The following is a 15172-nucleotide window of genomic DNA, read 5'->3' as shown; positions in this document are numbered from 1 at the left end:
TGCCCCCCCTGCCGCGGGGAGTGGCTGGTGTCAGATGGTTCCCAGACACAAGCCTGTATGACTACTGGATTTGGTTAGAACTCGAGGGCAGGTCCTTGTTTTCCACTCTAGTTCTACTTGCTCTTTAGATAATTGGGGGAAAAATGCCACCATTAATGCCTACAGCTCAGAGCACTGAGTGTCACGTGAGCTGTTGGAAAGAAAGCATTTGATAATGTGTATGTGTAGAGGATACTGAAGGATTTGCACATCTCCAGCCTCCTTTTTAAAAGGATAGAGCCCAGGGAGATGTGGTGCATCAGTCCATCCTTGGCCACTGAAGCCACATTCAAAGCGCAGTGCCATCTGATGAAAAATATCATAACCATTTTATAGCAGTAAGTCACTCCTGGCTCCTCGGTGCCCTACGGGAGGAAATACAAACAGCAAACATCTTATGGGATTAATGATAGAATGCTGAAAAGGAGGAGGCGGCAGGGGAAACAGGTTGCAGTACACTGGCCCTAAATCTGGTTGTTATTATGTTTTATGCTGTACTGAGAGATAATCGGTACCACATGACGGTGAAGATGGAAAAGCTCATTGCTCCCCTGCAGTGCTCGCCCCTGCACCGGTCTGATAAATTCCAGCATTCCATAAGCCAAACGTTGATTTGGAACAGATGGACCTCTGCTCCTTCAGTGGGACCACAAAGTTGCAGAGGCTCAGGCCCGTGTTTCCAGAGATCAACTCCGCTGCTGCTAGGCCAAAAAAAAACATTAGTTGGCATTTTATTCTGCAGGGCTGGTATTTCAAATGCATCCCAAATGTGAGGGCTGGCAGGGAGAACGGGAGCGCTAACTCACGGGATGGCCATCGCGCTTGCCGTGATCTGCGCCGTCAGACCGCCGAGAAACTCCCAGCGCAACGGGGAGCGTAACAGGAACATGAACACTCTCATAACTTGCTGCCCTCACATATGTGATAATAGCGAATCACGCGGGCTTTACACCTAATCTGGAAGCCCCAGTTGAAAGAGGCTGGTCTCCAGATGCACTTTACCTGGTAGCTGGGAGGTTTCTGGTGAGGTGGTGGTGTCACTCTCCCAGGGGGAAAGCCAAACCAGAGGACTTTGACTTCTGAGCTTCTGGGTTGGACCAGGATGGACCTGATGGTCCCTGCAGGAGCTGTCTGTGCCTGCCGTGCGGGCAGGGTGAGCCAGCAGCCCTCTGCCAGGCTGGGGACACGCGGCAGGGATGGCAGGGGGATGCGGCTGGGACACAGAGGAGCCGGGCAGCGGCAGGAGGGGCACGTTTCCCCAGGACCCTGCGCACGTCATTCATCGATATAGGCAATGGAAAGGGAAATGCGCCTTTGCTTCTGAGGATTGGACAATGTGGCAGAGATATTTTACTGTTGTACCTTCCCAAATGATGTAGGCTTTTTCTTATCCCGATGGTAAAGGGAAGGAAGATAGAGGGGGTTATAAAGTCAAACTACTCTGTATGTGCTCAAAGATGCTGGGAGGGCTGGAGCCCCTCTGCTGGGAGGACAGGCTGGGAGAGTTGGGGGGGTTCAGCCTGGAGAAGAGAAGGCGAAAAAGGGGAGAGCTCAGAGCCCCTTCCAGTGCCTAAAGGGGCTCCAGGAGAGCTGGGGAGGGACTTTTTCCAAGGGCATGGAGTGATGGGATGAGGGGGAATGGCTTCAAACTGAAAGAGGGGAGATTTAGATGAGAGATGAGGAAGAAATTCTTTGCTGTGCGGGTGGTGATCCCCTGGGGCAGGTTGCCCCGAGAAGCTGTGGCTGCCCCATCCCTGGAGGTATTCAAGGCCAGGTTGGACGGGGCTTGGAGCAACCTGGGCTGGGGGGAGGTGTCCCTGCCCAGGGCAAGGGGTGGCACTGGGGGGGCTTTGAGGTCCCTTCCAACCTATGCCACTCTATGATTCTATGATTCGATTAAATGTGGGGTTTGCCACTCAGATTTGGACTCTGTGCATCGAGTGCACTGTAGTGGCTGTCCAGGCCCCATGGTAGTCATGCCCTCTCCGTTAACTTTTGTGTAATGTACTGGAGGTGAAGTCTGTCGGACTGAGTTTCGGCATGCATGCAAAGCTAGGAGTGTTTAAAAAAATATAAATCGGCATTTCTTGAGCCTGGTTGCTTTAAAAATTACTCTTTTCTCCTATAAACATATGTATTGTTTGCATACATATTTGTAATCCAAACTGAAGGCATCAGGCAAAGGAAACTGAGGAAGCTGAAAAAGGCTTGAAACTGAAATTTAAAAAGTTGTATCCATTTCTTATTCCCTGGTTTCATGTTTATGGGTGGCTTTGATTCTATTTGGGAAATTTATGAGCATACTTTTACTCCTATTAACAGATTTTATTAAATAGTAAAGGATTACCAATGTAAATCAAATAATGCATTAATTGTTCCCAGAACCAGTGACTCTGTACCTACTTGCCTATGGTCTTCCTGGTTTAGTCTGGCACGTTAAGCTGGAATAAACAACAGTTAACAACTCTACTGACATTCTTCTGTTTATATTTTGTTCTTTTTCCCCAGGCTCAATGACTTAATAGCAAACTTTAAAATTGGAACATATATTCTCTTATTGCCTGTAGGAAAACCAAGTTGTTGCTTATTATCTTGCTAGAAGTTCGAGACTTGCCAAGAGAGGTGATGAGAAATGTTTCTTGACGGGAGGAGCGTTTCCTTGGGATCTTGAGGAGTCTGTGCCATCTGGGGCATTTGGTGACTGCGTGGGGTTGGTTTGTGCCTTGCTTTGCCTTTCACACCTTCTTCATGTTTTAAAATCCTTTCCTTGGGTTACTCGGCCTCTCCTTCCAAGCCAAGCCAAAGCCTTCCAGGCTGAGGAATGAGGAGAACTCATCCTTCTTTGTGGAGAAAATGTGCCCAAGTGTCAGCAGCCGCTGCTGCCAGGGATGCGGGAGAGCAGGATGCAGGGACAGCCGGGCACGACGCGCGGGGCAGGCTGAGAGGAGGAACGGCTTGAGGTGAGGGGTGGACAGAGCTCTAAAATGTCTTGGCTTAGGTCTGCTCTTAGGTGCTCGTCAAGAGGGATAATTCATAGTTACTGGACACAAGGAAACATAGGAAAGACGTGGACCTGTTGGAGCGGGGCCAGAGGAGGCCCCGGAGATGCTGGGAGGGCTGGAGCCCCTCTGCTGGGAGGACAGGCTGGGAGAGTTGGGGGGGTTCAGCCTGGAGAAGGCGAAAAAGGGGAGAGCTCAGAGCCCCTTCCAGTGCCTAAAGGGGCTCCAGGAGAGCTGGGGGGGGACTTTTGACAAGGGCATGTGGTGATAGGACGAGGGGGAATGGCTTCAAACTGGAAGAGGGGAGATTTAAATGAGATATGAGGAAGAAATATTTCCCTGTGCGGGCGGTGATCCCCTGGGGCAGGTTGCCCCGAGAAGCTGTGGCTGCCCCATCCCTGGAGGTGTTCAAGGCCAGGTTGGACGGGGCTTGGAGTAACCTGGGCTGGTGGGAGGTGTCCTTGCCCAGGGCAGGGGGTGGCACTGGGGGGTCTTCAAAGTCCCTTCCAACCCAAACCCTTCTATGACCCTATGATTCTAAAACAAGCCATCGCTCTGTCTGTCGGGTGTGTTACCGCAGACACTCAGCAGCAGCAGGGATTTGCTGCTCACGAGATGAAGCAGAGCTATGAACGTTTCTCCTTTGCTGAGCTCACTGTGCTGGTGCTTAGCCGAAACAAACTTTCATCGACATACACAGACTTGTCACCTAATACACCTGCTTCGCACCCGAGCGGGCTGGCCTCTCCCCGAGGAGGGGGTGGATCCAGGTTGGCCACCTTCCCACCTGCGTGTGGGGCACAGGCTGACGTCCCAAGCGCTGAGAAGTTGGTTTCTCTGCCGTTACCAACAGGAGGGCTGACAAGATGTACAAAATGGGCTGTAATTCTCTCTGAGAAAGTCGGAGCACGGCTCAGCCGACAGCAGCTCATGGGTGCAGGAGAAGCTCATTTTTCACGCAAATAAAACAGCAGCAGCACGGCTATGGGGGTGAGTGGTGTCCAGACCGGGGCGGCGTGTGCATTTACCCGTGACTGCCTATGCTAAGTTAACACCACAATGGAGCCGTACCTGGTGTTGTATCATCTTGTCCCTGAGCGGTCCCTTTCCTCCTCGTGCAGTATCTTTGGATGTGTTGACATGTACAAGGGATTTTCCTGGTCCAAGCAAAACGATCCTATCCATCATCCAGCTCCAAGAGCCAGCACTCTTAAATGGTTGTAAGACAAGTCTCTCTCTGGTGTTTTTTTTCCTTCTCCTTCTCCTTCTCCTTCTCCTTCTCCTTCTCCTTCTCCTTCTCCTTCTCCTTCTCCTTCTCCTTCTCCTTCTCCTTCTCCTTCTCCTTCTCCTTCTCCTTTTTCCTTTTTCCTTTTTCCTTTTTCCTTTTTCCTTTTTCCTTTTTTCCTTTTCGCTCCTTCTTCTCCTCCTTCTTCTCCTTCTTTTCCTGCTTTTTCCACAGCCAAAGCCTCTCTAAGCCCGTGCGGTGTACAAGTGCTATTAGAGTCGCAGATCTAGCAGTTGCAATGGTGTTTCCATAAATCCTAATTTAGGTCAGGTGGGACAGGTTACTCAGTGAAATAGAAGTTGGCATAAACACCCTGCTTCAAATTTGCTTTCCACATTTGGAAGTGACAGTAGTTTTTAAAGTACAAAACTGGTTCTAGAGTCTGTAAATGTGTAGCTTAAATGTGACCAATGTAATAGGCTTAATGTCCTCAGGGAAATTAGTTAATTTTTTCCTTCCTCCCTCCCTTACATACTTTTGACCAATTATTTTAAAGAGTTGCAGATCCATCTTTGCCATAATTTGGACTTCATTGCTTTAAATCACATCAAAAGGACCTTTAGTCAACATTGGATTACCGGCACTCACCAAGATGTGCCGTGTGCTGGCCGAGCTCTTGCAGAGCAAGTAGGTTTTGTTGAGAGGAATCTCCTGTGTTTTGTGTCTTACTGATATCTGGAAAGTTTCTTGGGGCTTAATTAATCTTTCCTTACCAGGCGAAGTCAGGGTGAATGGTTACGTGTTTCCACACGGGGAATTACACAGAGATTCAGGGAACTAAGTTGTCTCCACCTTCGTGGGCTGAGACTGGTTTCTTTTCACCTTCAAAGCTTTTTTTTTTTTTTTGTTAACTCAAGCCTGCAAGTGATTTATTTTTGTTGTTTCTAGCAAAAATGTTTATATGGTCCCTTTTCCGAGCTAAACCTACAGACCCGATCCCCGCTCACTCATCAGATTCCCTCCGTCAGCCGCTGTGCGTTGCCAAGCGCAAATGCAGCGCGCTGTTTTCCCTAGAAATGACGGCCTTCGAGTCAACAGGGGTGAACAGCTCTTACGATGTTGTATTATCGCTGCTTTAACTCCTCCGGAACCCACTGGGATTACACAGGGTTGATATTTGGTTCATAGTGTTTTATGTAACTTGCATATAACTGTACTCGGAAAAGTATGCAACAGAGCCTTCCTAAAGCTCAGCCAACCGATGTACGTGCGTTTTAGGAAAGCCCCGAATGTGTCCTCTTAAGCTGCGTAACATACTGAGTACATAAGTACATACAATTCGTAAATACTACAATGATTTTAAAATCCCCTTTCTCATACTCTGCTGGAGTGTGTCTGAGCACACGTGTGAACACGGATGTGTTACACGCATGCTTCGCTCCTAAATGATCCTGCCACACTTCTAACTTAGCCACAAGGTACAGCAAAAACGACCTTTTGAGGTTTAAGTAATGGTTCTTTGGGATCCTTGAATAAGATATTATAGAAGTGCAATATTATAGTAGGAATATCAAACCGTGGGGTGAATGTTTATACATTCTAAATACTACAGTGGGATACCATGCCTAGGCGCTGAATCGAAATTGCTGTATAAGAGGGAAAATACTTGAAAAGAGTAACATTGTCACTTCCAGAAACATTCAATGCTTTGGTTTGGCTTCCGAAAAATGAAAACGTAGTATACAAAAGTTAGTGTCTAACAACAGCTGGGTGTTAGGATAACAGTTGCCATATATAATACAGACATTTGGGGGGATATTTTAGCACAAAAGGCTCTGATAACCTGTTGGATAATATTTACAACATCTGCAATGCTTTTATATGGGATGTAGTACAAGAGAACTCTACTGCCATGGTTACATCTGAATAAAAGTTTAAACCTATTTTATCCTTCATAATAGAAGGAGAAAGCTGCAGCAGTTAAAGATCTCTCAAAACTTTGGCCAGATACTTGAGCGCTTGGTTACTTGTGAGTATAAGCGTAGGTTCCCCTCTACTCTGCTCTTGTGAGACCCCACCTGGAACATTGCGTTCAGCTCTGGAGCCCCCAACATAAGAAGGACACGGACCTGTTGGAGCGGTTCCAGACGAGGCCATGGAGATGCTGGGAGGGCTGGAGCCCCTCTGCTGGGAGGACAGGCTGGGAGAGTTGGGGGGGTTCAGCCTGAAGAAGAGAAAGCTCCAGGGAGACCATATAGCAGCCTTCCAGTATCAGAAGGGGGCCTACAGAAAGGCTGGAGGAGGACTTTTAAAAAAGGCATGTAGTGATAGGATGAGGGGGAATGGCTTCAAACTGGAAGAGGGGAGATTTAGATGAGATATGAGGAAAAAAATTTCCCTGTGAGTGTGGTGAGCCCCTGGGGCAGGTTGCCCCGAGAAGCTGTGGCTGCCCCATCCCTGGAGGTGTTCAAGGCCAGGTTGGACGGGGCTTGGAGCAACCTGGGCTGGGGGGAGGTGGCCCTGCCCAGGGCAGGGGGGTGGAACCGGATGGTCTTCAAGGTCCCTTCCAACCCAAACCATTCTGTGATTCTCTGATTCCTGGGTGGGAAGTGCTCCAGTGGGCAGGACCGCAGGGCGCTCAGTTCTGCTCCTTCACCTTCAGTGGGTGCTGTCAGGTTTTAGAAGACTATGACTTGACCTGTGTGACTATGACAATTTCTATTCTTAGCAAGAGATCTGTCTGTGCACAGCAGTTAGTGATACAACGGGCCCCTGGCTATTCCGCAAATGAGCAGGGTTTTTTTCCATTTTAAACATTTTATGAAATGGCACAATGTAGATATTTTGCTGACGTGTAATTTTCTTGAAAATGTGCCCAGCTTCATTCTGGGCAGCTTCATGCACCCAGAAGATGACAAGAAATTCATTTTGCCTTGCCTGTGTATTGATGACTCTCCTGGGACCATAAAAATGGATTCCCGTGGTATTGGTGTGTCGGTTTGCACTTGAGCAAAATACAATGTCACAGTGCTAGATATGGATCAGAGTCATCTTAGTCTTCATCAGAAAAGGTTTATTCTTTAACTACCGCTTTCCACTGACTTTGGGACAACTGAGATTAGCTGTTATATGTTGAACCTGGTAGTTCGTTGCAAACCATTGAGAAACACACGTAGTAACCTTTGGCTTGTTATCAGGCATTGGCAAATCCAGCACATCAAACGTGGCAGAAACAGCTATGAGTAATTGCTCATCTCATACCAAAGGTTTGAAGACTGTCTGAGTAGGAGGTTTTGTTCAGTTGGTATTGACAAATGACTGCTGCTCTTTTCCAGGAACTAACTTTGTGCTCAGCCAGCGTGAACTCCGGCGCCTCAGCTGACAGTTATTTTGGCATGTATTATCAGCCTCAGTATTTTTCTCTGTGTCATCCCCAATGTCTTGCGAAGCAATTTGTTAGGTTTTCGTGTCTCTCCATAGGAACCTCCTTCACAGTCCCGTCAAACACAACCCCGCCTGGCACTGATCACCCTTTCTTAATTGCTAACTAGGGGCTGGTGTCCTGGAGCTCTGCCACCCTCTGCTCACAGTCGCAATGACTTCTGTGGGAGACTGCCCAGGTGGGGTTTAATCAGCTTGATGGGGACCTCCTGTGGGTGACAAGAAACCCAGCTCTGGACTCTTGGTTGCTTAATGCACTCCAACGCTTGCCTGCAGCCTTTAAATGCCTGCCAGGTTTCTTGTCAATTCATACATTTGTAACTGAAAAAATAACCGCCGTACTCGGTGGAGAGGAAGGCACTGACTGCCAGCTCCTTTTCGCAGTGGCAGTACATGGTTTATGGTCACTTTTAGCTAAGAGTGATTTCCCATAATGAAGCATTACACTTTTCACATACATGGACCAAGGCCAAACCTCTACTTCTGGTTGAGTGTTTTGTTAGCATCTGTGACGCATAAACCAGGGGTCTTTCGTTTGGACCATGCTGCTGGAAGGGCATTTCTGTCAACAGCCTCTTTGGAGATGTCATTTATTTCTGTGCCTTAATATGTCCCAGGATTTAGGGTCACTCTAATTAACCCCTTCAGTTTCTCAAACTCCTCTTTATATTGAACGTGAACCTTGGCAGGTTACTGGTTTGGGTGATTAGATTAAACTCCTCACATTTTCCCCACAGATACTAATCCAAGAGGGGATTTTATGCCCCATCTTTTTCCTGCTCAGGTGTTGCTTTGGGGCTTGATGTACCTGTCATCTGCAGCTCACTTAGTTTTTGTTTCAGAACTGTTCTCTCAGTTTAGCAGCATTTGCATCTTTGTCAGTTTAACTTTAAGCTTTCTACTTTTCTACTTTTTTTTTTTTTTTAACTTAAGGCTTTCTACTGCTGAAAGCTTACGGTCATACACTTCTAATATTGTCCCACTGTAGATCTGAGAGTATGTTTGTGCTCAGGCAGTTGACACGACCCAAACAGCACTTCCACATTCCACAGGATTTAGCCAATGCGCGCAAATCAATATTGTCATCTTCGAAGAGCAGCCTGCAAATGTCCAATGCTTGGCATCAGGCCACCACTTCACATAGGTTCTTCCCTTCCTCAAGACAACATTCTCCTTTAATATACTCATTTTTTTCAGGCCTACATGAGAGAAAGAATGCCACATTTCCTCACACCAACAAGTGTGCCTCTTTTGTTGGTACGTTCGGTGAAGCTGAAAGCAGTGGCTCCACTTCAGCTCCTCTTTCATTGCTGTCACAGAGCAAAGGAAATGTCTTCAAAGTTGTCCTCTGCTAAATGTCCTCCTCAGAGACAACTAGAGATAGCTTTTCTTGTTGACTCACCCATGGGTTAGGAGAGCTGGGGCTGGTCTAGGTCCTTCCTCCTGTCTCCTTGGAGGGGAGTGGTCCAGATGATGTCTGTAGACCTGTGCAGCTTAACATCATTTTGACTTGGTTCACGGACTCCCTGTCTGGGAGGAAAGCTCACTGCCTGGTCTGACCCGCCGACCTCCTCATGCCTGTGCCTTTTCTTCTGCTTTCAATACTGCTCCTTCGGGCCCCACATGGGCTGATGCACCTGCCTATGATTACAGACTGATGAACACCCCATTGGCTTCCAAATAATCCAACCTTCATCTGCTGTAACGTTGCTGATTATACCGTGTAAGTGTTCTTCTGAGGAAGGAGTGCTGTTGTCATCCCTTTCTCTACAGTCTGGTTTGGTTCTTGTGCTCACTCCCAAACATGCATTGCCTTGGCTCGAGCGTGTTTCCCCACTGTGTGTGCAGTGACTCTACTGGTTTTTGTGGAGTCTAACTTTAATCTTCCTGTGCCTTTACCTCTCAGATCTCTTCACCTGTGCTACGGTGGAGTCCCAATGAGCTCTGCAGTCCCAGCTTCACACTGGGGACTTCCTTTTCTTGGTGAATTCAAACAGCTTTGTCAAAGAATAATAAAGTGGGTTCCACTTGCCAGCTTCTGAAGTTTCTTCTCCCAGCCTAACAGCCATCTGGCCTCTCTGTAGCATCTTAGGTGGGTTCCAACATCCCAGTTCTGAATTTTCTGCGTTTTCAGTGACAATCTGATCCATCAATACTTTTGCTCGAGGGACCCATCCTTTTGTACCCCTGGTAAACTCATTCCTCCCATGTGGTGTTTTTATGTGAAATATAGAATTTATTACATTTTTTTTCCTATGCTTTCACATCTTGATTAAATGAAAAATGTTAAAACCAACAAGTGTTTCAATATGGTCTGTTGCTGGACAGAGAGGCTGCCTTCCGATATCAGTCTTCCTTGTCGCTGGCGCTCATTGTCAGTAGATGGAGAAGGCTGTGTTTAAACTGTCTCCCGTTAGCCACATTTGCTAAAAATTTACAACTCATTTTTCCAGTCAGGATATTTTCTCGCAGCGTTTTATTCCTGCACCTTCACCGCAGGGTGACTCACCAGGGTAGCACGCGACCCTGAGTAACGCTCCCTGCACAGCTGCTCCGTGTCCGCCTTCCCGACTGCGCGAGTCCCGCCGTGCACGCCGTGGCCGAGACCCGGATGGCCACTGCCGCCACCGCCCGTGCTGCTCTCCCTTCTCCTTCAAACCCCTCTGGCTCTGCCCCTGCGGGCGCCGGTGGGACGGGGCCACAGGAGAGGTGAACAGCGGTGGCTTTGTGCCTGATCCAGTCTAGCGGGCTCATCAGCCACCGCTTGTCTGTTTGTCTGTCGTTTCTGCCCTTAGCTGGGAAACCAGTACAGCGGCGGCGGCTGCTGGTGGGACCGGTTGTTCCTCTCCCCTTCCCAGTTCAACTCTCCAGCTGGGTGAAGAGGGTGCAGCTCTCTCCTGTGTTTGCATCAAGGTCATCGTCTAAGGATCTCCATCCCTTGTTTTCCGTGCCTTTTTACCGTGGGTAGCCGCTTGTTCCTGTCCAAAGGGGCTATAAAATGATACCACTATTTTAAGTTAATAAAGAAGCCTGATGAGGTTACGCCTAACATGCTGTTATCATTATGAGTAGTCATCCAAACACAGAAAATGAGGGTCCAAGGTCAATATTTTGCAAAAGCAGAATTGTGCATCTCAAGGGCTTCATTTCCAGTTAAAACCAGCACGGGAAGTTCAGAGTCAGGCAACGTTACGTAGCAAATAGCTTTTGCGCTGAGCAGCCGATCCCAAAGGACACCTTCAGACTGCAGGCAACCGCCGCGGGACTTCTGTCAAGAGATGACATGATCACAGGTGGCATAAATGGTCGCTATTTGACAGAGCGGTGAGAACTGGAGAGGTTTTCTCTGTCCGTAGTGCCCCGGAGCTGGGAATGTGAGTCAAACTGCACTTTTGGAGAAAAGCTGTGTGTTGAGCGGGTGACACCGAGCCACCGCGGTGAGCGGACACATCCCACCTCTCCCCGCGTGTGACTGCGAAGGCATTTGCTGCCCCTTGTCCTTGTTGGACCTGGAGCTCCATGCCTTTTCCTCTCCGCGTGGTTTTTTGCTGCGAAGTCTGTGGCTCCGCCAGCCGCTGCCCTGGCGCTGATTTGAGCAAGTCATCGTGTCGCATTGTCCCTTGCGGCGCAGCGGCAGCGATGATTCCTGTCCCTTGTGCGTTGTGCCTCTCAGAAAACTGCTGTGAAAGCTGCAGCCATGGCTTGGCATGTAAAAATCGGGTATGACCGGCAGACTTGTAGCATATCTGCTTGATAAGAAGTGGGGTTTGCAGGACCTGGAGCCCCCAGAAGCCAAGCTGTATCCAGAGCATCCCTGCACGGGCAGGTTGAGGCGGACCTGAGCTTGGGCTGGGGCTGCGGGGTGGACGGAGAGAGTGGCTGTAGGGGCGCGAGTCACCCCTGTCCCCGCGGGGACACAGGGCTCAGTGAATACTCACTGATGCTCTTCTTTGAGACTGTGGTATTTCTGGGGATGAATCACTGAGACGGCCTGTGCAGGAAACGTGATAGATGCACAGTAGTGCTGTAAAGCGATTTATGCATCTTTTGGCTCCTGGAGGATCCATCGCAAATGGGAAGTACCGCAGTTTTTCTCTGGGGCCGGATGAGCCCGCTCCCGGCCGGGAGCTGCGCGCCGCACTGCTCCGTCCCTACGGACACCGGCTTTCAGATGCGTGGGGTCCCGGCGAGCATCCCACGGGTGTCAGGCCCCCATATGGCTCTTTCCTAATATGGGATGGGGTTTTGTTTTCCAACAAACACTTTAAATAAGAATAAGCGATGCAGAGGTTTGACAGGTCTGTCTGATAAGCTAAAGGACGGTACCAAACGCGCGAGAAAGGACGGAGAGGACACACAGCCCGCTGCGCGCTGTCGGGCACCTTTGGCATTCGGGAGTAGATGATTACTACGTAAGATTTAAAGCACTGGAGACTGAATTCCTCTGGTACTGTCAGATGGCTTGTGTTTAATTTCAGGGCGCAGAGACAGCGGTGTCCTTCTGAATGCCGCAGGGGCTGAACTGACTGAGATACCCCCGTAGCGGAAATACACCCGGGCACTGCTGGACCGTGTGTACGCTGGTAATGGACAGCGAGGTTTCTGTCTTTTATGTAGTTGATTTTAATATTCTGTCTATTTTTTTCCAGATACTGTTAGAAGTTGCGTAGCAAAGCTCTTCTTCAGCTGTCCCCTGAAGGGCCATTACTGCTTGTACAGTAAATCCAGTTTCACCCTGGTCAGCCGGCAGCCTCCGCTGTGGATCCACATCATGTTCCTCTTCCAGCAGGTGCGTGCAGTCCAAATCAGTGGCACCTCTATATTGTTAACGTTGTACTTGGAAAAACTGTATTAATGGTTATTCTCTTTAAATATGTGTCTAATCCACAGTGCTTTGTGACCCTTGTGATTCCTCAGAAAGTCTTTATAGCAGGTTGAAGTGATTTTGCAGTTTATAAGTTTTTCTATTTCTATTAAATGCAACAAAATCAAACTGTCTGGGGAGATTACAAAGTGTGGAGATAAAAACATGGGACCAAACCTATCGGCCTCATTCAGGCCAAACTTCCAGTATATCCCAGGCGCTTTGCAAAGGAACAGGCATATTGCGGTGGATTTTCGGGAGAGCAGAACCAACCCCAGGGCCACAGGCGGAGGTCGGAGGCGCAGCGCCCACCAGGAGTGTTTACTGCCAAAGTTTTGACTGAGCGGGATTTGCAAATCCACTCAGCACTGGTCTCCCACCAACCCTAAAGCTATTTTCTTACGTTTAAGACCGTTTCCAAATACAGCCCAGCATTTGGACATAGGTGGGATTTCCTAATAGGTTACAAATAGTGCGAAATTGTAAGAGAAAACCCTACATTCACACTTCAAGATGAAACAGATGGCTTTTGTGTTAAAATAGTAACGTTCAGTTTCTTAACCTACGCGGAGCCATTCACCGCCGTTCATCCCGCCCTAATGCAACCTTAGAAGTACAAAGAATTTATCTGAAATTTAAAACATGCGCAGCGACTTACGCTGTGAATTTAACAGCTCAAATCACTCTTCCCTGTGTTCGTTCCTAGAAATAAATACAAACGCTGGTCTTCAAAAACGCAGGTCAGTAGGAGGTGGTCAGGGAAGGAGAGGACAGTGGCAGAGCAGAGCAAAGGAAGCAAAGAGTAGAGGCAGAAACAGGAGTGAGAAGACAAGGTGAAAGGGGAAAATAAAGGAGGTGAATTACTCTGTAAATGAAAACCTGAAGAAAGAGGTTGAATTTTAACAGGGCTTAGAGAAAATGAATGAATTATGTTACAAAGGTATCATTTTATTGCTGACGAGAGGAAAACAGATGTTGGAAAATACGGACAAAAGTACTAAAGGGCACAAAAACGAGCAAGGAGGAGCAGCAGCCGAGGAGGCGGGGGGCAGAGCTGCCACGCTTCGCTCCCCGCTGCACGGCCGACGGATTTTAACACACTGACCTCTGCTCTGCCCGTGCTTCATGGCTTGAATCAGTTCCACCGACAATGTAATCCCTCGCTCCACCTTTAATCCCGGTGCCTCGCCTTTTCCTGATGCATTTTTCATTGGAAAACCCCTTCCCAGATTACTCTGGATTTGGCCCTGCCACTTCCATCTTTTTTCGGGACTACTGAGTTCCACAGAGTTACATAAAATATATCTATAGTGTGTTAATAATGAGTGAAACGAAAGGCTCGTGATAAAAATGTAGTTTTCAGCAGATCCATCATAGATTCACAGACAGACAACTAATACATGGTTTCTGAAGGTCTCAATACCAGTAACCATATTTTTATTCCTTTTTTGCTAGTCGCTCCATATTCTGCATGACATTGCATTCTGCAAAAGTAAAAGCGAGAAGAGAGGCTTTTTCTCTCGGGCCTCCCGAACAGATCCTTAACTACATGAACCCGCTTTCCATTGAATTTTAAAAATATCAGTGAATAGTTACACCATGTTTCGAAATCCTTGGATAGAAGTTGTGAAATGGCAAATTATTAGTGCAGGGCAGTAGGAAGGGAACATGTCAGTGGAGAAATTGTCTTACAGTTCAGCGATGATTAACAAAAGGGAAAAAAATCCGAATAAGGGGTGATGTTAGAGAGGTTATTTAATAGGCAGGATGCTTAGTTTCACAGATTCATTCATTAAAATCATCCTCTAGGGCTATACGATTTATGGTTTAATTTCCCTCATCAGGCGGGACATTGTCACGCCACTGCGGTCGCACCGGCGAGCACGGGGCTGCCTGACGGGTCCCTTCCTAACACCTTCCCTAGAGTCCCTCCTAAATTTGCCAAACACAAAGTAATTGGGCTGCCATTTTCTCGTGCCAGCGGCTGCCCAGAGCGGACTGCTTCTCCCTTTTAATTCGGACAAAATGATCTGGCTGTTTCTGACAGCTTAGCTGGAAAAAATGCATTGCCTTGGCCACGAGAAAATCCCTGGTTGAGTCTGACTAAAGCGTGTCTGTGTCAATGGGATGGCAGACAGCGCAATTGGGATTGTCGGGTTGCTGTTTGGAGAGAGAAGAACAAATGTCCATCCAGGAAACCTATGTTAAAAGGACATCATTCATATTGCGAAATCAAATGCTTGAAATACAGAAAATCAGATTTGCTTGTACACTCTTAACTTGGCTCCTGCACGCAAATGCATTTTTAAATTACAAGATCATGTAATAGGTGTAGTAGGGGCAGAAACGCTAAGCTCTCTCAGCCACAGTAGAGTCCTTGTAGCATTGACTTTGTGGTCAGTTTATACAACAAAGAACTTCATGTCTCTGTGGAAAGGGACCTGGGAGTCCTGGTGGCCAACAGGATGCCCATGAGCCAGCAATGTGCCCTGGTGGCCAAGAAGGCCAATGGCACCCTGGGGGGCATCAGGAAGAGTGTGGCCAGTAGGTGGAGGGAGGTCGTCCTCCCCCTCTGCTCTGCCCTGGGGAGGCCACATCTGGAGC

At 48.1% G+C, this 15172-nt stretch overlaps 1 protein-coding gene across 1 annotated transcript in view; it reads left to right on the top strand.

Moving 5' to 3' along the window:
- The window catches only part of VEPH1 (ventricular zone expressed PH domain-containing 1), an 84341-nt gene that overhangs the window by 46968 nt on the left and 22201 nt on the right, over positions 1–15172 (top strand). The window contains 1 exon segment of the mRNA XM_009884405.1: positions 12354–12493. Within this exon segment, the coding sequence (XP_009882707.1) occupies positions 12354–12493 (140 nt within the window).

Source organism: Charadrius vociferus, unplaced genomic scaffold (assembly GCF_000708025.1).
Source record: "Charadrius vociferus isolate BGI_N301 unplaced genomic scaffold, ASM70802v2 scaffold104, whole genome shotgun sequence".
In the NCBI taxonomy this organism is placed as follows: Eukaryota; Metazoa; Chordata; class Aves; order Charadriiformes; family Charadriidae; genus Charadrius; species Charadrius vociferus.
Note: the sequence above shows the minus strand (reverse complement) of the source record. Positions and strands in the feature narration are given on the sequence as shown.